The sequence below is a fragment of the Eptatretus burgeri genome, chromosome 15 (assembly GCF_056783735.1).
Source record: "Eptatretus burgeri isolate ZD-2024b chromosome 15, Ebu_testis_v1, whole genome shotgun sequence".
Classification (NCBI taxonomy): domain Eukaryota; kingdom Metazoa; phylum Chordata; class Myxini; order Myxiniformes; family Myxinidae; genus Eptatretus; species Eptatretus burgeri.
In genome coordinates this window covers 10,225,748-10,252,238 of record NC_140975.1, presented here as the reverse complement: position 1 = coordinate 10,252,238, position 26,491 = coordinate 10,225,748, and the positions used below count along the sequence as shown (strand labels likewise).

Below are 26,491 nucleotides of genomic sequence, written 5' to 3'. Positions count from 1 at the left end.
CTGACAAAAGTCGAGGGGTGTGAATACTTTCTGAAGGCACAGTATGTACTCATTTCCAAATACTTTTCTCCCATTCTGCTTTCCCTTCTACACTTCCTTTTTGCTCCATCCTTGGATAACTCACAAATAAGTGCCTTGTCACACCTTCCTACTTTGCATCCCCAGCACCCCACCCACTCCTTCAGACAGAGAATCACAAACCGAGATTCCAACTCTCTTCCTCATATGCGTCGATTTCAACTATCACCATACCAATTGGCTAGGCCGCTCGGTGTTAGTAACTCTTCAACCAGCCACGGCATTACAAAGGCTTATGTGACTATGGGCCTCACCCAATCGGTGTACTTTCCGAAAGAGATTTCTCTCAGTGGCATGTCCTCCCTTCTGGGCTTGGAACGAAAATTCATCATTACCAACATCAACTGTTCCTCTTCTGCCAAAATAGGGTAATCTGATCAAGTGCTTGTGAGTGTCAACATCGATCTGGCAATTGTCAAAGAGCTGCCTCAGCACTGCAGAGTCTTGCAGTTTACTCGAGCTGACTGGCAGGGCTTACAAGCTATCTTCTCATGTCATGACTGGTCCTTCATTTCTACCCTTCCTGATCTTAATATACTGCCTGGAAATCCTTCCACACAAGATTGGTTTCCCTTATGTAAAGAGTTGTACCATCTCGTCTGCAGTCATCACACTCATCCTCTCACCCCTGGTACACAGAACGCTGTGCTGAGATTTCCTCAAAAAAAAAAATAAAAAAAAGTATGTATATATATATATATATATATATATATATATATATATATATATATATATATATATATATATATATATATATATATATATATATATATATATATACTTGCCTTCTCTTCCTGAAAGGCAAATCCAATCGAAGGCAACCTCAGATCATTCCACAAAGCCCAGAACAAGTGTCCACTTTCAGAAAAGCCATAAAACATCAACTGGCCAACCTCAAGGTTGAACTCAAACCTGTATCCTTCTTCAAATATCTGCTGGCACCCATCTCTGGTGTCAGTTCCCCATCCATCCATCCATCCCTTCCCTCACTTCAAATGACACCACAGCTGGTTGCTCATGAGAAGGCCAAGTACCTCAATTTTGTGTTTGCTTCCAAATCTTGAGTACCCAACACTTCACTCCCTCTACCTACCTACCCTACCCTCTCATACCAAACTGGTCCTGTAAACTGCATGTTTCTCACCTGAGAAGATGAGAAGTTTCTAGTTTACCTCGACTAATTTTGCAACAGGCCTAGATGGCATCAATGCACGTGTCCTAAAAAAACATGCTCTGCTGCTCTTGTTCATCCTCTTTCTGCTGTTCACCAGATCATTCTCTCTGGGTCAGTTTCTGTCCGCCTGGAAGTTTGCAAACATCACTGCAATACACAAATATGGTGCAAAAACATGATCCTCAACTACAAGCCTCTTCGATTGCTTCCAATTATAAGCAACGTCATGGAATCAATCATTGCAGTTGATATCAAATCATTCCTTTTCTCCAACGGGCTCAACTCATATAATCAGTTGGGTTTCAGACCCAATCATTCTACCCTGGAAACGCTATTTCTAATCTTTCAACAATGGATGGAAGCCCTCAATCTCAGACAAGAAATCAGAGCAGTCTCTGGACAAATGTCGATCAGTTGATACAGTCTGGCACCAAGCCTTGATTTCCAAACACTCTGCTTATGGCATCCAAGGGAGCATCACCTCTCATGGATCACAGACATCAACCCCATAATCAGCATGTAACTCTTACTAGGATCCTCTCATCTTCACTCCCTATCAAGGCTGGAGTGCTACAAGGCAGTTTCTTGGGCCCAGTCTTGTTGTTAATCTGCAATGGTGTTTGATTCCCTGGAAAATCCTGCTATTCATTTTGCTGACGATTCCACCCTCTGCAATATCATCTCATCCTTCAGACAGACAAGCAGCAGCCTCTTCCCTCTGCAGACCTTGAAAGAATCAGGAGCTGGTCCCACACCACTTTTTCTTGCGTATGGCAGCTACCATTTCTTGGAAGCGTGACTGTTGCTGATGCAGTGCCCCTCTACCAGAAAACACTGGTACTCATTTTGCTGACCTCGGAAGGATGACAGGCTGAGTCAACCCCCTGGTGTATTAATTCAGCCGCCAACGGGGCTTGAACTCAGGACCCTAGGATCCCAAGCCACCACCGTAACCACGAAGCCAATACCAGGTAAGTGAACGAGCAAATGGTTGAGCGAGTCGGTGGGTAAGTGAACGAATGAATAGTTGAGTGAGTAAGTGGTTGGTGGAATAGACAGAAAGAAATGAAAGTTGTTCACTTTTCAAGTTCAACACCCAAAGTGGTTTTTTAAGGAAAATTGGATTTGTTTTGCCAAATAAATCAAAGTCTGCCCTAATATTGTCACATCGTGCATTGCGGGATACGGACCGCAAGGGAAATGATGGCGATCAAGAAAGAAACCGATAAACGGAAAACTTCCGAACCACCGTCGTGACACCTCGAATGTGACGTCATCAATCGAGGTTTTGAACAAGACTCCCCAACGGATAACAGAGGCAGACGATATTTCCGAGACGGGTTCCAAAGGCAGCCACCGACTGGGCATCCTCCGACGTGTAACTTATTTCCTTGGCCAATCTGAACTTCTGACAACTGACAAGGCCTTCATTTGGAGCTTGAGGGAGTACTGCTCTCTTCTGCATCACACCTTACCCCCTGACACCATGGACAGCAAAGCCCTCAAAATGATTGGGATTTCTTGTGATGAAGCCGAATGTGTAGGCCTGTTAATTTCGCATCACAGACCCCCCAACATTCATATCTACACCCTCCTGCCTTCTCGACTCTGTCCCTTTCAGTCAGGTTTCTGCATGGTGCACATGATCTGCCAGTCACCCTCTTCTGATTAAACTCATAAAATACAGGCTTACTGCTTACCTCCATCATTTGTTACTCTTTACCCTCGACTGTGGAACCAACTTCCCCAGTTAATTCAGTCCCATTCTTCCCTCCAGGACTTCAATACAGTTACTCAACACGACCTCAGGTTGCTGACAACTCCACCTCCCCCCCCCCAAATCCATCTATACTCTATCTCTTCAACCCCAAATCACCCCATTCCCAAGCACTCCCTTTTTCCAGGTTATTGTGATCCCCACCCTCTCCCTCACCTACTTTTGTTTGTTCCCCACTATCCCGTTCCTCCTCTTGCTACAACTCAGCTTGTTCACTCCCCATGTGTCCATCCCCCATTCCATTTGACCTCTCACACCTCTACTCTGCTATTGGTATGTCGCCCTTTCCATTTTGTTCTATTCAATTCTGCTCCGGCTCTTCAACGAGCCTCAACAATGTATACAAAAAAAAAAAAAAAAAAAAAATCAGGGGATAATTTTCTTCCGGAAGGGTATTAATGAGCCAGCTGGGTTTTAATTGACAATATGATAAGACGTCATACATTAGATGACATTGCAGAGATTTAGAGTAACGACAATCGATACTGGTGCCTTTAGCCAGATTTTAATCCATAACCTTTGGTACGTCATTCTAGGGTCTTCAATCCTGGAGTGTACTGTGTGATCAATGTCCTCGTGTTTCAGAAGTTGTTGCTCAATTTGCAAATCTCCATTTAAAAACACAGGTAGGCCAGGCTTCCTGCATGCTTAAACAATGTCCACCCTCCCCAACTTACCTTTCAAGTATTTTGTTAGGAGGCTAAACTTAAAAAAGAAAAACAAAATAAAAAAAAACCAATGTCACCCCCAGGGTGACCAGTATCTTGCCAAAATGTGAACTTGAGTGACTTATTTATTCGATTAAAGTTACTCAAAAAATAAGGGTTTCGTCGACCTTGATGCTTGACCTTTGACCTTGACCTTTATATTTTCGTGCGGTTAATGGTATGTCTCCAGGACCGTTGTACATGAAATATCAAGAGATTTTGATGAGAACTGAGGAAATAAAATTTTCATGAAAAATCCGTTTTTTCGTCATGACGCATCAAATGACGTCACAGTATAGCGTCAAACTTTTGACAGATCTGGAAAGCACTTATCAAGCGCTTTCATATGAGGTATTACTCGATATGGTATCTAAGATTTCAAAATTTGACCTTGGAGTCAAAAACTTTCGACCTCCAGCGCTAACCATGAAGGTCAAGGCCGATCGCCACCAAAAATTAATCAGCTGAGCGCCAGACCCTGAACTATATTCCCATGATGTTTGAAGACAATCCGATCAAAATTACTCAAAAAATAAGGGTTTCGTCGACTCCCCTGATTTGCGACAAAGTGACCTTGACCTTTGACCTTGAAAATTTTATGCGCTGAAAGGGACCTCCATAGGACTCTGATATGCGAAGTTACAAAAATTTCCAATGATAACTGTGCTCTGCAGAGTGATCAATACGTGATTACAGACAAACAAACAAAATAAATAAAAATAAAAACATACAAGCTGACTAACATATCTTGCAAAAACTTCGTTTTGGCAAGATAAAAAAGCAACCTTTGAATGAAATTTGACCAAAATCGTGCCCTTTCAGCTCCAAAGCAACTTACATGCAATGTGCTTCCTGCCTTATCTCATTATTGATGAAGATTAAATACAAATGCAATTGATCTTCATCCGACAATTAAATCTAACCAGTCATCGTGTAGTGGCCGACACATGGAGCTGGAAATATTAGGCCCAATGGCTCACCTGAAATGCTCAATGACTGGCAGGATCATCTCAGCCAGCTGGTCCATGGATGGAAACTGGTATCTGGAAAAGCACCCAAATGTTTATTAAGTCACGTGCTCTGAAAACACCATGGTGGTATAAAATGGTTTGCTTCTTTTCAAAATTCCATCAGCGAAAGTACAAAATTCTGTACCTGACCCACAAAAGGATTAAAAAAACAACAACTTAGGTTTGATGCTTGAACACACCAAGCAAGTTAAACTTTAATCAGTTACTAATTCATAGATTTATTTTGAATGCAGCTTATGGCTGCTGGTTCCCCCCCTCCCCACCCCCGCCGTATCCAGTCAGCTGGTACTCATTTTGCTAGCCTCAGAAGGGTGACGGGCTGAGTCAACCACCTAGTGTTATTTAACGGAACGACAGGGGCTGAAACAAGACTCTAAGATCTTTAACCAGCCACCGTGATCAAGCCAACACCAGGCTTGTGACACAGGTCACAATGAGAATCGCACTGAACTATGCTACTACAAGTTACCATGAACGAAGCTTGGTGAGCTTTCAGGATGAGCAACTCCTTACCCTGAAGGAAACTGCGGAGCTTCTTGCTGGGCTCCGGGAGCATCGATGTGGTACACGGCAAAGTGCTTCATGATCTCCTGCATGTCTTCGTAGTTGAATAGTGTGTTGAAGCACATTTTGTCTGAATAAAGACGAATAGGAGGGGTTGAGGGAATGGGGTCAGGCTTATAAGAACACAAGCTACGTAGCAATTACCACCACCGTTCTCAATTTGAGTGAAACAAAGAAACAAAAATAACAACCTGTATTATGAATTGATGTTAAAGCTCAATCGTACCGGTGAACAAAACTCTGGCCTTTCACAGCAGAGAGAAAATTAGCATTTGACCTCTGGACTCTCCATATGTGAGAGCAGTTCATTTGATGACAATTTTTCGCGAAGCAAATGAAATATATTTTTTATGACAATTGACTCATGAATAAGAGATCTTCATTTGTATGCAGCAAAAGGCTGTGAGGTTGCATCACTGACTGAGGGCACGGCTGTGCCACCAATTCAGTGCCCTCTGCTGGTTATGGCAGCAATTTGGAAAGAGTTCATGGGACCAGTGATCGCTTCCCCACCGCTCCCCTTCTCTTTGCGAAGCACACCGTGGGATCTTTAAATGTCCACCAACGAATGCTGGCAGACGGGACGCCGGCTTAATGTCCATCCGAGGAACGGCACACACATTGATGAATCACCCTGCCTGTGAAACACTGGGATGACAGTTTATACCTGGGTCAGGATTCAAACCCAGGTTAGGCGGCTTTGGAGGAGAGTGCGCGTATCTAAAGACCAACCTGTCAGTCCTAAAAATAAGTAATGCATAAAAGGTATGATACGAAAGACGCTGAAGAAACAAACATTACACAGGGAAAGAGTGGAAACGTTCATAGTGAGAACGGCAAATAGAGAACACAGAAGATTTGGTAAAGAGACGAAATAGAGATAGTTTTGTCCCCTCTTTAACCTCACTCTTCCATAAGCCTCGATAATGTAAAGAAAAAAAAAACCCAGCAAATTCCAAATGGGAACTCCAAATCGAAAGCTGCATGTTCTCTGAAACTTCTCAACTCTTCCAGAGAATGTTGAACCACCTCGGCCATCCTTCTTGATACCCTGATAACAGGATTTTTACTTTAAATGGGAACTTGTGACATAGGTCGAGTCCTCCTTCCCTACGGATACGAGCATGAGCCACCCCCACCATAAACCGACAGAGGATGAGCATTTGCATCCAATCGGGAATCAGGAAGTGTTATGACATGGGAAGCTACCGTCAACCCCACCAGATTATGTGGTGGAAATGAGACACAGAGGGGATTGGAAACCCACCTTTCATCTTAACACCAATTCGATTGAATTTGTCTTCCAGGGTTATTTTGATTTCAAACTACACCAAGACAAAAAAAAAAAAAAAAAATCCAAAATACCCTAAATATTATGGGTACTGTATACAGTTTTTATAATCGAAGTCAGCATTCTGTGCCAGACAGTCACATGACATGGTGGGGTCTGAAGGTGACCTTGATAGCCACGCCGCAAGCTGTTTGAGACGCACGCCATGCAGACTACTAATTATGCCACCTTGTGGCCTACTGCTCGTGAAGATGGTACGAAAGGAACCTGCAGCGGGTATGCAGAAAGCCACCTCCACATCCTATGGGATGGGTGCATTTAAGAGGAGGATGGCGTTCGGGTGAAGCAGGGATGCGGATGTGGGCGATGGAAAAAAACAAATGATCCACTGAATGAGGCTCTCGGTCTTCTTGGGGTGAGCGAGTGGGTGATCTGTCGTCCTTTTGCACCAATGCTACAATTAATGTTCGCAGACGGGGGAACTCACGGGTTTTTTTTTTTGTGAATGTCACAAAATAAAAAAAATTTAAAAGGAAAATAAAATTCTCCAACAAAGCAGTTTCGTTGCTCTGGCTCGGCTGAATAGAACAGAAGTGTTAACAGAAGGTATTAGTGGTTTCACAACAACAACCCAAATTGGACATTTTGTTTTTAATCAGTAGTCGTCGCATCCAAACAGGAAAATCACCACATTGGTCCGAGTTTTCCATTTAACTTGCATTTTCAACCATTTTTCTTCCAACGATGACATCATCTCACCCACAATCAATTTCCAGAGGGAGGGGGGGCATTTTGCAGGAAGATCGATCCCAAATCACTTGAGGAATAGACTTCAAACATTATTCGACGATCACACACAGTCAAGTGACGAATTAGTTATGCTTTGTGAAGGTAAAGTGTCGATGTGCATCGGCGGACAAGTAGAACAATGGGTGAAATCAACAGGACATTGGACGAGGTATGATAACCACTATGGATGGAAAGGAAGGAAAAGCTGAGATTTTGAGTGCGAACCAACGACGAAGGAAAAGAGTAACACCACTCCATCAAGCCCTCTTTTCCTCAGACGAAGGTATAATACGGAAAACGTCAGCTTCTCCTTCGTCTCCGTAGTGGTTGCCATACCATCAACGTCCTCTTGAATCCACCCCTCATCAAATACAGCACAATGTCCGACAATGTACAGATTACGTTTGCTGTAATCTCTTTGGTGGGTGGGGAAGGCACACCACCTTTAATTCACAAAGCAGGTCATTTGGACAATGTCTTACAAAGAAGGAAATCAATATTTTTAAAGACCAACTAATCAGGACCTCAGCATGGACACAAACTTTGGCAGACGGTTATAGCGAGCTCCACAAAAGTTCTGAAAAATCCAAATTATGCACAAGCTTGGAATGTGGTTTTGATGTTGTGGATCACAAAGCTGCCCCTCACAGCACGTGTTGCGAACCAGTCTTGTGCCTTCGGGACAGACGAGAACCAACAGGCAACGTATTGTCTCTGCTTCTCGCGTGACAATCCGTTGGAATATTTCCAGGACATTCTTCCGCAGACAGAAAATATCTTATCGAGAGCTACGAGATGCCCTTTTGGGATGACTCGTGACGAACCAAAACCGTTTGAGCTTTCACCAACGTGGTACGAAACGACGCCAGTGAAATTTTTTTTAGTCGGAGCTAAACAGGTCAAGGAGCTATTAGTCGAAGACAAACAAGTGCAAATGAAATGCTAATAATATATAAAGGTTCGTCAAGCTTCCCCAGCACCCTACGAGAGGGAAATGAAAGCCTCACCCCCCACAAAAAAAAAATGGTCTTGCAGTGAAACTCGGCACAGATGTCCTCTCTAGAGTTTCCAAACGGTCATTTTTCTCAGTGTTCAGTGGGTTTAAGCTTCCCGATGCCAATGGAATGAAAATGGTCCATTTTAGTGAATACAAGGGTGAAGAAGATGAGGGTAAAGAAGATGAAAAAGATGGGAGTGAAGAAGAAGAAGAAGCAGAAGAAGAAGATGAGGATGAGGACGAAGATGACGATCTGAAGATAAAATTATTTTAACACCCTCGCATGCGTGTCTAAACAAACAAGGGGGTTTGTGGAGGAAAGTAAAATGGTGGGGGTTTGGTACAATGAGACAATACTGCGATAGTAGACGGTACCCTGAACCGCACCGCTGATCAAACTCACGATTAAGGCCGATGTCATGGTACGTCATGATGACTGGCTTGTTGGCACGTGGTGTGCCACGCACGGTAACGTGCAGCATCCCGTACGGAGTCTCCACATCATGCTCCTGCAAACAGCACGGTCACCATTCAGCAAGGCAGTACCGAGTCCAAAAGCAACGACAATCCCTTCTCATCGGTACATGACTGTGGGCTTCCCGAGGCTTTCTCGCCATCAGCAAATTCCAAATTGTATTTTTGCATTCAAGATATTCAGTTTTAAAAATCTCAACGTCGAGATTCATCTTCCGAGTTGCACCCAATTAATCATTTGATATGGTCGAAAGAATGCAAAAAGTGTGGTTAAAGACATCCAAGGCAAAAAAATCTAAAGTTTCCAAACAATCTAAAAAAAATCTAAAAAAAAAATGTAAAAATCTAAAAATAAATAAAAAAAAATAAAAAATAATAATCACTCTCCCCACCCACCCCCCCTCCCCCACTCTATATCCCAGCATGTATCCATTTGCAGAACTTGTAACTGGAGAAATTTAAGGATTTGGCCAAGTCACTCAGACACAATGGTCTAACCTTTTGGAAAGGAACCATGGGATCTTTAATATCCACAAGCAAATGCTCATGGACAGGATCAAGTCTCTTTCAAAGGATGGCGAAGTCACACAACGGCAGGCCTATGAACCACCAATGAAGCACTAAAGATAAACGGTTGGGTCAGAAATCAAACTCCAGATAGGACTGCTCACAGGTGAGAATGCTACCTACCCCCGAGCTGTCCTGTAAGCCCATAAGCTAACTGTGACATGGAAAGGCTGAATGGAACAGGGTCATGGGACAAAGAAGGGAAGAACTAAGAAGGGATGGTTTCCTCGAGCCACCGACGTCCGTTGCCCGACGAGGTGGGTAAGACGACAGAATATTCAAATACGAGACCTGCAAAGTGCCCCAAAAAAAACGAAAGACGATCTGACAAGCTGTGTGATGCGTCTGACCCCACATGGCACGAAGAATACTCAAACGGGACACCACTTCCTCACCAACCAATACCATCTCATGGCCAGAGCTGTGCCAACCATCCTTTTCCCACCGGTCGACGTCTCAACGCTCACAGCAAAATTCTCAGTGAAATCTCGAACAAATTCACTTCAACGTAACGACTCTCCCTGGCATTGTTACACAAAGTTTGATGGAAAAACACCCTTTTCATTTGACCTTTATTCATCAACCTCAAAGCTCTATACCCCCAGATTTTATCACCAATTACCAACGGAAGAGAAAAACCACTGATCCATTAGAATCTTAAACCATCTTAAAACACATTATTATTATTAAATTCAGAAGATGTACTCTTGGTGGTTTTCAGTGGAACGGCGTATATAAATTATGCAAGCCATCCATCACACCGATACATCGTCCTTGATTGAATATACCAAGTCATAAAAACTCAATTTAAGATTACAGTATTCAAGATGGCTCGATCTTCTTCTTGCTCGATGCAAGACCTCAAGTCAAAGTATGTGTGTGCAGGCAAGTGTACAAATTGCATCTAGTGGGTATTTCTCTGAGAAATTTGTAAATTTTAAGATGAAGCACATGACCATCATCAACAGCTTGATTTCAGGCCACTGCAGGATGAAGGCCTGCCTCAACACATGCTGGGGTTTTGGCACACTCGTTTGCCAACGTGGGTTGATGAGGGTTTGGGAAGGCTTTTGTAATTTGTTCCTGGGGTGCTGGTGATAACTCGCCTGCTCTTCATGAAAGATACCGTGGAGTCTTGAGCGCCCACCAACATCCAACGCTGGCAGACAGGTCTCTGGCACAAGGCCCATCAAATGGACGGCACACACATCGATGACTCGCCCTGCCCATGAGACATCAGGATGATAGTTTATAGCTGGGTCGAGATTCAAACCCAGGCAAGATGGCTCGGAGGGGAGTGTGGACAGCTGTAGTGTATGGTGCACATGACCATACGGAGTATCCATTCCAAATATCATCTTTGCCAATAAGGATTACATGCAAACCTTAACATCAAGAGCCCGAACATTCAAACAAATGCTACAAACTGACAAACAGATTTAACCCAAAATGCACTATAAACTTGAACATTTTCTGGTTAAAATTCACCAGGCAACCCAATTCTCCCACATCCAGTCCACTCACACTTCATTTTAAACAATCTACAAATTTGACTACACTATTCCGCACAAAATCAATTGATAAGGCAAGTAAGCATGCAGTCATTTTCACCTTTAAAAAGAATAATAATTTAAAAAAAACAACATTAACAAATCAACGCAAATTCAACACCCATTTTGTCACAAGACTTGCACAATATAAAAATATACAATTGACCCCTCCCACGCTCCTCCAGGTGAAGAAGCTGCATAAAGCAACCCAAGAAGACTGACAAGGTAAGCGCTATGCTGTTTCGAACCTTTCCCAGAGTTCAACAACTATATGCCTGGTGTTGACTTTATGGTTAGGGTGGTGGGCTTTGGATCCGAGGGTCCTGATTTCAAATTCCGCTCAGCTGTTGAATTAATACCAGGTGGGGTTAACTTGGCCTGTCATCCTTCCGAGGTCGGCAAAATGAGTGCCAGCATGCTGGTATACTGTGTCGGAGTGGCGACCCGTCCAGGATTGTGCCCAATAGCCAAGGAGACTGCTTAAGCAGCACCAACGCTCTACACAGAGTATGGTCCCAATCTCCTCCTCTCCCCTTCAAACTTGCTCTTTTGAAGTTGTACCTAATAGAATACATACATTACAGATCTGTGGTTGACCTGAAATTTTCACAAACCACGTAATCATTTGCTCCGACATTTCAGCAAGCAAATAGATAAAATGGAACACGAAGAAGCCAGAATCAAACAGGCTGCTCGTACCCTCAGAACAGGACAAAAAACAAATGGTTAATGAATGCTGTACAGAGAAAAACATCGTATCCAAAAACAAAACCCACCAGACACTTCCCAAACTTCCCTCTCCATCAAAACAATATGCTATATTACTTACTGATAATATCATAATTATTACAATATTAAAAGCTCGACACAAGCCCGTTGCATATTCCGCAAAGCAAAATGCCATGCAAACCACAAACTCAACGAATGACGGATAGATAGATGAGAGTGTACAGAAATAATGGTGAAATGTTTGACTCATCACAACCCTTGGCAAGTGTTGATGATGTGAATACATGGACACTGAACCGAAGAGCAGCAAAAAACATCGAAAAGAAAGGCGTCATGTCACAGCGACGTCACCATTTTCCCCACTTCTGGCCAGGGGTGAGGGAAACCCCCATTATTGCATGGTTGAACGACAACGGCACCTGGTAGAGCGCAGATCTCCAGGCTGAACGGATGACGTTTTGTACCACACCGATAGGCCAAGTCTGGATCCGGACCTCAACCAAAAGCTATCGGCATCTTCTTGTCACCAAATCAACTCGTCCACCTAATTTTGTGAAAACTCGTCCACAACGTTTTGAAAAATCATGCGATATACAGCACCTTCAGAAAGTATTCACACCCCTCGATTTTGTCACATCCTGAATTTAAAATGGATTAATTTAAATTATTGTTTCGTCACCGATCTAAACAAAATACTCCATAATGACAAAGTGAAAACACGTTTTTAAGAAATTACAAATTTATTAAAACCAAAACACAGAAATATCCACTTTACATAAGTATTCAGCCCCCGAAGTCAATAATTCAGAGAAATGCCTTTGGCAGCGATTACAGCTTCGTGTCTTCTTGGGTATGTCTGTATCAGCTTTGCACATCTGGATTTGGGGATTTTTCTCTCATTCTTCCTTGCATATTTTCTCAAGCTCCGTCAAGTTTGATGGGGAGCGTCGGTGAACAGCAATTTTCAAGTCTTTCCACAGATTCTCAATGGGATTCAAGTCTGGGCTTTGGCTGGGACACTCAAGGATTTTCACGTTCTTCTTCTGAAGCCATTCCATTGTTGCTTTGGTTGTATTATTGGGGTCATTGTCCTGTTGGAATGTAAATCTTTGTCACAGTCCAAGGTGTTTTTGCACTCTGAAGCAGGTTCTCCTCAAGGATTTGCCTGCATTTGGCTCCATTCATTGTTCACTTGATATCCTTACACGTCTCCCAGTCCCTGCCACTGAAATGCATCCCCATAACATGATTGCTGCCACCACCATGCTTCATGGTAGGGATGGTGTTAGATGGGTTATTCTGCCAGACGTAGCACATTCAGGCCAAATAATTCAATTTTCAATTTTTGTTTTATCAGACCAGAGAATCTTTTGCCTCATGTTCTGAGTCTTTCACATGCCTTGATGCAAACTCCATGCATGCCATCCTGTGCCTTTTTCTCAGGAGTGGCTTCTGTCTGACCACTCTCCCATAAAGCCAGATTTGTGAAATGCTACAGAGACTGTTGTCCTTCTGGCAGGTTCTCCCATCTTAGCCAAGGACCTCTGTCGTTCAGTCAGAGTGGTCATTGGGTTCTTGGTCACCTCCGTGACCAAGGTCCTTCTTGCCCGGTTACTCGGTTTGGTCAGACAGCCAGCTCTAGAAACAGTCTGGGTAGTTCCATATTCCTTGAATTTCCTAATGATGGAGCTCACTGTGCAACTGGGAACTTACAACACTCGAGAAATTGTTTTATACCCTTCACCAGATCCATGCCTCCTCACAATTTTACCTCGGAGTTATACGGACAATCCCTTGGACTTAATGGTAGAGCTTCTGTTCTGACATGCACTGTCAACTGTGGGACCTAATGTAGAAAGGCGCGTTTCTTTATAAATCATGTCCAATCAATGTAATTGGCCACAGGTGGATTCCAATCAGGTTGTGACGACATCTGAAGGATGATCAAAGGAAAATGTTCCACCTGAGCTCAAATTGGAGTGTCTTATCAAAGGTGTTGAATACGAAGACTCAACATTTCAGCTTTTCATTTTTAATCAACTTGTGAAAATTTTTTTTAAAAGAAAATCTCAATTTAATCCATTTTAAATTTCAGGCTGGAACAACAAAATGTGAAAAGGTCAAGGGGTGTGAATACTTTCTGAAGGCCCTGTTGTTTTTGCCCCCATCTTCCGATGGTGAAGAATCACTTTAAAAAAAAAAAAATGTCTTTTTTAAACAATTCCAGTATCCAGATCCAGATCTTCACAAAAATTGAATCAATTCTTCCTCGTCACACACCAAACCTGTCCACAATGTTTGGTCCGAATTTGTCCATAACTTTATGAGGTATCGTGCAATACAGGATTTTATTTTTGGCTCCATCTCTCAATGATGAAGAATCATGTAACAAAAAATAAAATAAAAAATTCATCGATCCCGGTCTTCACCAAAACTGAATCAATTTGTCCTGGTCACACCCAACCTGTCCAAATTTCATCCATAACTTTTTGAGGTATCCTGCTCAATATAGACAAAGACAGACAGAGGTGTAAACGTAATCTCCGTCCACCTTTGGTGACCGAGGTAACGATTGCATTTTCACAAGTTCAGTGGAACACACTTGAGGAGGATGCCAAGCAATCCTTAGCATAAACAAAACAAGTAATACCATTGTAAAGGAACGCACAGCAGCAAAGTAAAGCAGCAAACGTTTTCCGACACTCGGTGAAAGACCAACAGGGATCCGTACCCAGAAAGAACAACAGTACAGATCCATACCCAGAAAAGACAAGATATCCAAACTGCTTTTTAATCAGCAACAATTAAAGACAATGGCATCGATAATAACATTCACCTAAATCATGAGACATGGTTGGCATTTACTCAACCGCATCCTCCCCACAATAAAATCTACACAACCCCCATATCAAATCAAAAGAGACGGATGAAAGTTTCCCCAATTGGCATCGGCTGCAAGTCGTCGCGGTAATGAAAGACCTTACCCCGAGCAAACGTTCAGGCATGGTGCGAGCTTGGACGGCCGGCGTGCACTGTGGGACAATGAGCCTTCACTGGCACATGCTGCTGCACTGCGCATTGCAGCGCGGCGCAAGCCTGTGACGTATGAGCTTACAAGTCTCGTGAAGAGGGGGAGGGGGAGCAGCGATAATGTTTACGCCAAGCTCCTATGCATGTACAAAAAGGTAAAATGTGGATGGAACAAGATGAGCCAGCTGGGTGTGTTTGCGAGAAGGTGGGAGAGAGTGACAGAAGGCACGATTTGACATGCAGAGAAGATAGAGAGCCAAACAGCCTTCCATAAGCAAAGCACTGCTCGATACATCTCCCCAACACCAATTCTTAGATCAACACCCCATATTAAACTATCAAATGATCGCAATGCCTGTCCAGAAGAAATCCCTGCACAAACTCAAGTCCAAATGGATTTGCCATATTCACGTCGAATAACTCGAAGTGTTTGTTTGCAACATTGGATTTCTGATGGCAGAGAAATTATTTTTTTATGTATTGAAAGGGGAAACAGAAAATGTTGAAACCATTTGCAATAAAAACTAGACGGGCACTCGGTGGACTGCATACCTCCACCACCTCATGCCTGATACACGAGAACATATCGGGCCCAATACATTTTTGAAATGTCATGCTGTACAGTACTGCATAGTTTTTGGCCAAGAATCACTTTAAGAATTAAATAATTCTCGAACACCGATCTGGATTCGGATCTTCACCAAAATCCAATCAATTTGTCCTCGCCTGTCCAACCTGGCCACAAAGTTTCGTCCGAATCCGTCCACAACGTTTTGAGATATCGTGCTATATTTCATTTCAGCCCTATCTCTCAATGGTGAAGAATAAATTAAAAAATTCTAGTAGTCGGATCCAGATCGGGATCCTCAACAAAATCTAATCAGTTTGTCCTTGTCACACACTGAGCCTGTCCACAAAATTTAATCCAGATCCGTCCACAACTTTTTGAGATATCCTACACACACACACACACACACACACACACACACACACACACACACACACACACACACACACACACACACACACACACACACACACACACACACACACACACACACACACACACACACACACACACACACACACACGTTTAAACAACCTCCTTCACCTTCAATGGCGGAGGTAAATATACGAATGTTTCATAACAACCATTTAATTTTTATTTAACATAATTTGGACAAAAATGCGACAATAAGCAGCAAATCTCAGTTTGGCTGCATTTCATGGGCACACAAGAAAAAAAACTGATCGACATAACTTTACTAACACCACTTTGTTTAACCAAGTGAATGAAAATTGATCATAAAATCTGACAAGTCTGGAGACGGCAATGGTTCACGAGCGGTATTTGACGATGTAGATCGTTTCAGAAGTCAAGGATGAGACAATGTGATAATTTTTGACCAAGTTATAAAAATGATCAACATGATGTGGTACGAGTGACAGGTTATTAGCTGCAAAATGTCGAAAACCCGGTTTCATTCAACAACTTTCAAAATTTGACCTTTGCATAATCTTTAAAGGTCACAAAACAATGTTGTGGACATTAAAATAAGGAAACAGGATACGAGATATAGCTTATTGGAGTTCGTTCGTCGAAGGTCGAAAACCCGGTTTGATCCCCACGACTTTGAAAATTTGACCTTTGTGAACTTTAAAGGTCAAAGGTCAAGGATTATGACCTTTGGTGCAAAACTTCCTCTGGAACATTCCAGGAACAATACAACGTCATATAGGCTATATGGCATTTCACACTCCTCGGATTATCCATAATTTGATGAAATCAGCGGAAAAACAAACTTGAAGGGGGCGCCACGGGCAAGGTGTTCGAGATAGAGCAAAATGGTTTCAAGACTTTAGGTGGGGAATGACCTCAAGATTATGCATAAAAAATATTGTCATCCGAGCTCTCAAAGTTTGGGCGGTCGTATGATTATGTCAAAATTCGCAATTTTCTAAGTTCGTGACCTTGTGACCTTGACCTTGGGACGAAAATGAAAAATCGAGCTCCGTGGGGCTATGCAGGTGCCATTGGGCTAACCAAATACCGAAACCCCTGCCAGATTCGACAAACCCCCTCAGAGAAGATGTAAATTGAAATCGGCTACCCCCAAAAAACACATTTTTTTGGGCGTGGCTCCGCCCATAATGGGCACACCAAGCCCATTCTCAGGAAAACACAACGAGATCATGATACAAACCTCCCACCAAAATTTTATTAGGATCGGATCTAAACCCACGGAGCTATGCTCGGGACAGACACACACCAATAACGAATATAGTGGTCACTTACTGATTCGTGAACAAAAATGGGGCAGGAGAAAGAAAAAAAAAATCTGTCAGAGTGACAGATTGAGATGTGGAGGTTGGTGGATTAAAAAAATAAAGAAACAAACATGACTTTCGGGGCAAAAGTTTCACAAGAAGTCAATTGGCATTGGCAATGCCAAACACCACCAGCAATATAAAGAAAGGGGAAACAGTCCAGATGGCCTTCCTTGATTTTACAAAAGTCTTTGATGAGGTGCCGCATGGGAGACCTCTCACCAAACTACAAGCACACTGCACTTGAGGGTCAATTATCACATGCGGAAGACACTTTCTCACCTAAACACAATCAGTCCGGTGTAATGGCTCCGTTCAGTCGATACCAGTCTGCTCAGGAGTTCCCAAGGGAACCAACTGGACTATTAGTTTGTCTACATAAACGACCTGCCAGACAAACTGCATAGCACAGTGAGGCTGGTTCTTCAAAGAAAGACTGAGGTACAGTACTTCAAGAAGACCTGAGAAGGTTGGAGGAATAGCATGACAGGTGGTCAATGTCCTACAACCAAGCCAAACGTGTAATCATGAAGATCACCAAAAAGACCCAACCGCCTGATAGGAATTGTACCTTTTTGTGGCAGTCTCCTGCAGGAAGTATCCTCAAAGATGTACTTGGAGGTTGAAATACACAAACTAATATGGAATACACAATTCACAAGAGTAGCATCCAAAGTGATCCAAGGTATGACACTTCCTGAAAACAGAATATTGGGTCAAACACAAGGAAAGTGAAAGAGCAAGCGTACACGCTAGTTAGAACAATTTTGGTGGGCATAACCCCGCATTCGATCTGTACCACAAGGGAGATATCCAGAGGAAAGCCGCTTGTCTGTATGAACGATTATAAAGAGAAAAAGTAACATTTCTGAAATGCTGAAAGTCCGAGGTTTGGAAACGCTTGGAAGGAGGAGGATGAGGATGAGGATCTCTTGGTTCCACTTGATATACTAAATGGGAATCAACATGGAAGGTTTACTACAATTTACACGGAGTAACCGATCAACATGAGAGAATAATCAGACATGAAGGAGACAATGGGTAAAAAAGACAGCTTCGACTTTTCCCCAACCTCCCATATCCTGACCCTTCCCCAAAGAACGATTGTTCACTGAAACTAGTTAGGTAACGAAATGTAACAAGAAATACAAGTTTAATTCGTATTTTTACTGTTATGCTAATCCAGTGACCTCACCCTTTTTAAAGTTGATGGAATACAGACAGCTAGGCTATATATGCAGACTCACAGAGAGACAGAGACAGACTGGGGGAGTGGGGATTAATAAACAAAATATACAAGAGTCAGAGGAAGAAAAGGAGAACACTATAATATTAGATTGCAAGAAATGTTAAAAGTAAAATATTCAATAATTAATTATCATTTGAGAAATCAGACTTGCTACTCATTACTAATAGCAAAAGATTGGTACCAATGACACTTTCATCAACAAGCACAGTAAATAGCATCCATTGCTGTGATTTCATGCTCAAATGCACTTTGTGAAACAGGATTGTGATAATTAAAAGTTTTTCGGCTTAAATAGATTTTTTTAATTTTTATTAAACAAGCATTGCAGTTTCAGCTATGAACATCTCAATAGGAATTTTCAGTTTATTTGACATGTAAACACCAAAGGCTAACAATAGTAATTTACAATTTACCCGACAACAGTTTTAAAATAAATAAATAAATAAATAAATAGAATCCAGCAATGAGGAAGGCCCCGTCGTGATGGCATACCTCGAGACTTGGCTATCCTTCTGCTTCGGGAAACTTAGCAACGGTGCGAAAAGCGCTTTTGAACAAGGCGCCCATGCTTGGCTGGCAAGGTCAGCACGGTCACGAGACAGCAATAACGGTTTACAGCATTACCGGCAATGCAACACGACATGGCAGAACCCAAACATACTTCGTGTTCAACAGTTTCAGGTGAGACTATTGAAATGCAGCATATTCCACCATCAAGGCAGAACAAATGCCAAGGAAGAGGAGAAGTACATACATTTCTGATAGAGGAAAGGAATGACAATGGTAGACAAAAGTGAAGATGCACCACCCACATTAGGACACCAACTAAAGAGCAAACCGATCAAGGATCGACGATGCTGCCCAAACACCTTCAGGAGTTGTACAGTTTTCATGACGATGCACAATTACAGCCACACCACACTACCACCACCATTACCACCATCACCACCACCACCACCTGCAGTTGCAATTGGTTAGATCGTCCATCCTTCTCGTGGATAATGACAGCCACAGCACACCGCGAATGGATGGCAGCTTCCTGTTGGAAGAGGGACTAAAGCTCATGGAGTGGTCAGCTTGCTCAGCACACTTCAATCATGGTGAACATAACAGAAATATGAAGCTTTGGGAAGACGGCACATGATTAATCATCCCGTTCATCTGGAGCAATGTGGCGTTTAAACTCATTTCGTTCATTTTTGGAGATGCGAGTTGGTAGCCAACACACTTCCTAATCCTTTAACGATCATTTGGAGACCTGGATCAAAGTTTGCTATTTGATATGAATCGTTGCAATCGGATCACATGACTCAGACATGTTCTTCGGAAGAAATGATTTGTGAAAATTGAAGTCAAAACTAAAATAATTGTCGACTTTTACAAAGTGGTTCATTGGGTGGAACCGATCAATTTACTGGGAGACCAGTCCACACACAGCTCAAAGCAAACCATTGCAAGCTCGTGGCAGCATGAGAACGTGGCAGCAATACAACCTCAAAAGGATTCAAATGTAGAAAGGAGAAGAGATGGGACCAGATGTTGGAATGACAAATAAGGTGGATGAAAAGGAGTTGTGGAAAATGGAATGTCAGAGATCGCAAGAAAGGGATTTTATCTGGGTCTTTGACTATTATGCAGTACAGAAATTCATGGGGAGACTTCTTAAACAGGTGCTTCCCCCAAGGGGATGGTTTATTCACAATGCAGGATAATTACAGTCGACCAACTACAAAGGTTTCTTTACTTTCCTTTACAAAATGGAGGTTCGTGGAAGAGCAAGCAGATGGAGGGATGACCTGACAGTGGAACAACAGGTGGACGCAATAAACAAGTGAATGAACGAACAGGAAAAAATAATTAAGAGGTTCGGATAGACATGGTCAATAGAGATAAAGCAGATAAATAAAAAGCATTGTGGGTAGGGAGGGGTGGGGGGTGATATACAAGATGGTGGGATGATTTCTTGAGAGGAGTGGGATAGCAACAGCCTTGGGAAAGTGGTTTCATAGATGGGAGAAATGAAGAGCAAACGAGTTGATATGTACAGTACAGTCCGCCTGTATTTTGAAAGCTTAACCAGGAAGACGTTACTGAAAACGCATGCATCATGAATTGCTGGGAAATGTCAGAGGGTTGAGAGAGTGCGGAGGGAGATAAACCAGAGGACAAGGGGTAAAAACGAAAAACAAAACGGAGACCACAACTTTCCTGGGATGCAAACAAAACAAAACCTTATGCTTTGCCTCTTCATGAGAGATTTAAATAATGTTGAGATTTAGAGCCCATATAATCCAGAAGAGAACAATCTGATGCTGGAGTGTGAGCTTGTAGGGGGGAGGGGGAAGAGAGCAGTACTCCATTGAGGTACAGAAAGCCTTGTAGACCGAGTAGTTCTGATTTCCAGGAAAGACTTGAAACGATGGAGGATACCTAATCTCTGGCTGATTTTGTTATGTGGTCGGCCGAGACTGAACCTATTACAGTGGATGACAATGGAAATCGACATTTGGGTTCAATGATGATCCTTCCAGAAAAAACAGGTGAGAACGGAACTTCCGAGGATTGAACGACATTTTCCATTTAAATCAAAGCAGCATCCAATCATTCACAGATCAGTGACGTGCATTTTCTATCCGCCTGTCACTGGGGTGGGGATTGAGGAGTGTGGGTGGCATACGACACAATGTCGATTAGTTTTCAAATAGGAGTGCATTTTCCAGAGCGACCGGAGAGGTCGTTTATGTTTACGAGGAAGACTGCATTCAAGATTGCCTTGCAGGTTGATAATCGTAAAAAAGACCGTAGTATGGCAGATGGGGATGGCAGGTAAGGCTATGCCTCAGGCAAACTTGAGGCTCAAGGCCATGTGCAGCCAGGTGATTCAACCTTGAGAAGCAAGAGCTATGCTTGGAACATGAGGCATAAAAGTGTGCGCGCAAGTCAGAGCAGGTATGAAGATGAAATATAAAGGTGCAGATGTCGAATTAAAGAATAAGCCACCAACGGCCTGTCCAAATAACTTTTCATATTTTGCATCTTTAAAAGAAAGGCTTATCAACTGGATTCAAGCCAGGTGGTAAATAGAATCGCATCAAACCAAATGACAAGCCACGGACATAAAAAGGTAAGAGGAGACGGCTATCTACTTGGGATGCTTTCGTTGGATTTGGATAACATTGTACCTTGGTTACGAACAATTTTTTTTTTTTTTTTAAATCAACATCCAAGATCTTGATGGTAACAAAACAAGTCAATAACAGACCATTCACATCAGTGCAGAGCCAAACCACATGTGGAAACCCAATGGGCTTTTGAAGCAAAACATGGCAGCAGCTGTAATAAGCCAAACAACAAAACAAGCAGTCATAGACTAGCACTTACAAAATCGTAAATTTGACCTCTGACCTTGTCTAATAAAAGCTGTCTCTCGAGAAGGTAGCGACGCAAACCAGAAGTTTCTACGATGATTCTGTATCAAACCATCAAAAATCGAATGTTTGACCTCACTGTGACCTTGACCTTTGACCGATTTTGACCAAAATCTAATCAGCGCCAGCCACCACCCTCCTGAATCACGTGGTGTAATTTGACATTGGTAGCTTCTTCCGTTCTCGAGTTATCGTACCTACAAACAAGCAAACACACACACACACACACACACACACACACACACACACACACACACACACACACACACACACACACACACACACACACACACACACACACACACACACACACACACACACACACACACACACACACACACACACACACACGACGGAAGTTATCAATATACTTACGAAATCTTTAGATTACGTAAGTAAAAAAAACCAAAACAAAGCAACAACAACAAAAAAAAATCACACCAAACAGCCAAAGGACCACTTGCTTACATCAAAAACGGTTATTTCATCCAAAATGTTCCCTCCTTCCAGCTCAATCGTTTCCCTTGGGAACTTGTGCATATCCACAACCAAAGGCAACAGCCACGGAACAAAGGGTGGTAAGTGAGCACGCCGAGTATTGGTCCTCCGATAACAGATTTTGTTCAGCTTATCCCCCCCGATGATGACAAATCTTGCAATCCAAGCCAATCCCGAGGTGGCCAGCAAGCATGTGTACTCACACACAGCACTTGAACCAAAAAGGAAACATCGAATTTGCACAATTTTTTTTCCGTAATGGCAACGTGTCGCATAACCCCTTCAAGTGCTGACATTTACAACACATGTCTGGCGGAAGAGCATGACGTGGTACAAAGGGCCTCCATGATGTAACAATGAAAGGGCACACAAGGATGGAGCAAGGAAGCAAAAATGGCAAACAACTACATATGGGCCAAAGCAGATCCACACATCCCCAATGTGCTTGCAGTTATAGGAAGGGGGGAGAGTGCGGGAAGTAAATAAACCTTCCTTTGTGTGGATGTCATTGTGATTATGTAAACGTGTGAGAGGGTTGGAACAAGTACAGTTGCAGCAGTGAAAATTTATTTATTTTTTTATTTTTTTTTATTAATCAATTATTTATACTTCGGAGCCAATTTCTCAATGTATTACAATGACATCACAACATTCCACATAGAGGGGCATTTCTCTTTAAGAGGTGGGTCAGATTCACGTTTGATGGACGTGAAAGCATTTTAATCACAAGATATCAAACTTGAAAAGTATTTACAAGAGAAAGTGTGCGAAATAATGCTGGAAAGACAAAGAGACTGACCTGACAACCAATGTCTTGAAAAGGTTGTCCTGGACTTCCTTGATCCTGATGAGAAAAAAAGAAAGAAAAAAGGGGCAAACATTACACGAGAGCCAAAAACAACAATTTATCGTTCAATCAGAAGAAACACAGAGCATGGTCCAGACTCCCAGAACACATGTCCCCTTATCAAAATAGTCCGAGCAAAACCGCAGGAAGATCGCCATGTGATCACAAGGGGATAAACGGCTCTAATGAACCAGATACAAGGAAGTCATCACTCAAGCCATGGAAATCGGTCATTGCAAGCAAACTACAGGGCACGACCGCCTGAGCAATAATACTACACATTATTTTGTGTGCAGCCTGTGGCTGCATCACTGCTGGGAGCATAGCTGTGTCGCTGATCCAGTGCCCCCTTTTACAGTAGGCTGGTACTCATTTTGCCAACCACGGAAGGACGACGGAAGGCCGAGTCAACTCACCTGGTGTTATTTCAACAGATTGACAGGCTCAAACTCAAGACTTGAATATCTTAAGCCAGCCACCTCAAGCGTTGAGCCAACACCAGGCTTAATGCAACCACAACGAAGAGGTACACAGCAACATTACCATGGACGTCGTTTTATTTTCACTTCAGTAAGATTGACTGGGTGGAGCTGCCATTTCATGGGTAGCATTTTAGTGCCCACAATGCATGGACTGGCCTCATGTATTTACATATTTTCAAGTGTATGTGTGTGTGTGTGTGTGTGTTTGTACATTTTTCTTTCATGGCTGAACCAGAGCACCTAAAAGGCACCAATTTTGGGTGTAGATATTTTGGGTGAAGGCAATTTGGTGTAGGTGTAGGCATTTTGTGTGTAATCTGAGCAAGGCTTTAAATGACCACATGTTGGCCTTGATGTCCGTTTTGAAGCCACCAAAAGCCACTATAAAGTGTATATCGGGATGTGAGGTCAGGCAGTGATGCCGCCAGCCCACAGGCAAAAGGGAACCACCATGACGCCAATAACTCCACAGGTTTTCAATGACAATCACGTCCTGAAACAATCGCCGGGAAAAGCTCACCCAGCAGACAGTGCAGAGTAGCCCCTGCAAGTAATACTGTATAAAGACCAGACCAAGTGATGCAAGCAGATAATCTCTTTTAAAGTTGAAAATGAGACAGACGGTTTAATTTTAAAACTGACAATCTGATAGAAACACCCCAACTAGCTTAGATTAAGAAAGGTCAAAACACAAATCCTTGACAGTGTTGCCTTCGGGTGCTTTTCAAACCACAACCTCTGGGATTCCAGTCCAGCATACTCACCAAGAGGCCACTGCCAAGGTTTCGGCCGAGTTGCTCAAAATATATATATATATTAAACCAACAAGCATGTTGCTGTTAAACCAGCAACATGCTTGCCCACAAATCACAACCTTGATCAGTGTTCATTTCGCCTTTTTTGATGACCTTTGCGAAGATGCAGAATTCAAACGTGAACGTGCAAAACAACTGCAAGGACAGTAATACAAATCGGAGTCAGTACTTTTGGAAAGAACAGTTAAAAAACAGGACGCCATGAACTTGTTTCTGAAACTAAGCAGGGGCACTCCCCCAGATTTACATTTGGTGTTCCTCCCTAATACCACCTTCCATCCTCCCTCAAAGATAACCGGACAACAGCTCTTCAACTCAACACCAAGAATAAGCCTTATTATAATGCAGTGACCGGTGTTTGTTTGTTACGCGACTCTTCCGACAGTTCTGGGCAGATTACATCTATATTTGTGACAGAGGATCAGGATGATGCCAAATAATGTATAGGGGTGTTTTTTTTAATATTTGCTGGTTGTCTTGGGGGGGGGGGGAGAATGCAAATACGCTCTGTAAATGTGCATCATGTAGCGTTGACTCCAGGTGGGGGGGGGGGGGAGGTATTACAAGTCCCCACCTTTTACAGTACAGTATTCCTGTCCCCACATTTTCCTGTACCGTGAAGAGTTTTGAATTATAAGCAGTAAGTATGTTTTTCAGTTATTCTTCAAAATTGAGAGACAAGACCAAAAATGATAGAGCATGATGTCAAAAATGAAAACACAAACAGTCGAACAAGGGGAGATGAAGTGAGCAAAGTGGGAATAAGTTTATATTTTCTTCTTAATTTAAAAAAAAATCAAAAAAAAAAAATCAAATACTCTTATTTCTACAAACTACGAATAACTTGGATCCTCCATTGAACAGAGTCATTGCCGAGCACACCAATGATCCTTCACAGCCTACAAATCATTGAATACAATGTGGTATTTCTCTCCATTATGGGTTGGCACCCCTGCATCCTCTTCTCATTCCTGAATGCTGGACAGTCCAAAAGCTCTGGCAATCACAGTATTGCAGGTAAAGACTCCAAGACAATTTGCTCTCTCAAAGATCCATGGCATCTCCATGTTGTACTCCATGCCCTTTCAATGGAGTCCTTTTTCAGACAAATGCATTCAAATAACAACTAACTCCTTGTCAATCTTTGAAAGTTCACTCAACTCAATTCTCTCCCAGCAACAAGACTATCTCCCAGATATGTTGCATTGATTCCCATTGCTAACACTCATCTCTTGTTCTTGAAACCTGCCTCCTGAGTATTCTTACCTTTTAATATTTACGATCCAGTTTAATCGGAAAATCACCATCCAGATCCGCTTATCAATTTCTACTTGTCCATTTCCACTCAACCACTGAAAGATGTTGAAACTCCTGAACTTCAAGGCCTCACAATCGGTCACAAACTCACCACGGATCATCAGCATCATTATATACCTACAGTATAGTCAGTGTGTGCATATATGCATATATATATATATATATATATATATATATATATATATATATATATATATATATATATATATATATATATATATATATATATATATATATATATATATATATATATATATATATATATATGTCGCGAATTCGCGCCCGCCGGCGTGCGAGCGGCCACGTAACTCGAATCGCGGCACGTCGCCCACCGGACGGACAATTCTGTCATGACCCTCTCGGACTAACGCCGGGAACTAGTCACGGGTGGGCCTTTCGGCCTCACCACGATCGTGCCAATCGGGCCCCGCGCGTGGGATAGGGTTGTTCGCCAAATTCGACCTACCTAAGTACCCACACAGAGGGTAGACCGGGCGATCGCACCTCGCCGCAGGTCGACTCCGGACACGGGCCACTTAAGCGACCCGTTCCGTACTATCGGGATAACCGAGTGGTGTTAACGTCGGCCTCGACGGTTCCGATTAATTATCAGGCGTATTAAGCCCACTACCAACCCTTTACGTGAAGCAAGATGGAGATTCAATTAAAGAAAAGACGAAGCAAAACGGGAAAAACAGTTCAACATGAGGCACATTTATTCCGCGGCACACGGAAAGCACACATACAATTACAACAATTATGCACTAAA

General features: G+C 42.6%; 1 protein-coding gene across 4 annotated transcripts in view; it reads right to left on the bottom strand.

Moving 5' to 3' along the window:
- Nucleotides 1–26,491, bottom strand: part of LOC147011477 (protein NDRG3-like) — a 161,324-nt gene that overhangs the window by 37,660 nt on the left and 97,173 nt on the right. For 3 of the 4 annotated variants that reach the window (XM_085856892.1, XM_085856891.1, XM_085856893.1), the window contains 4 exons: nucleotides 23,061–23,105; nucleotides 8,812–8,917; nucleotides 5,281–5,401; nucleotides 4,717–4,779 (listed from right to left, as the gene is read on the bottom strand). In XM_085856892.1, the coding sequence (XP_085713018.1) occupies nucleotides 4,717–4,779; nucleotides 5,281–5,401; nucleotides 8,812–8,917; nucleotides 23,061–23,105 (335 nt within the window). Of the gene's footprint in view, nucleotides 1–4,716; nucleotides 4,780–5,280; nucleotides 5,402–8,811; nucleotides 8,918–14,712; nucleotides 14,865–23,060; nucleotides 23,106–26,491 lie in introns of those variants that run through there. The other variant, XM_085856894.1, reaches the window with a different exon arrangement.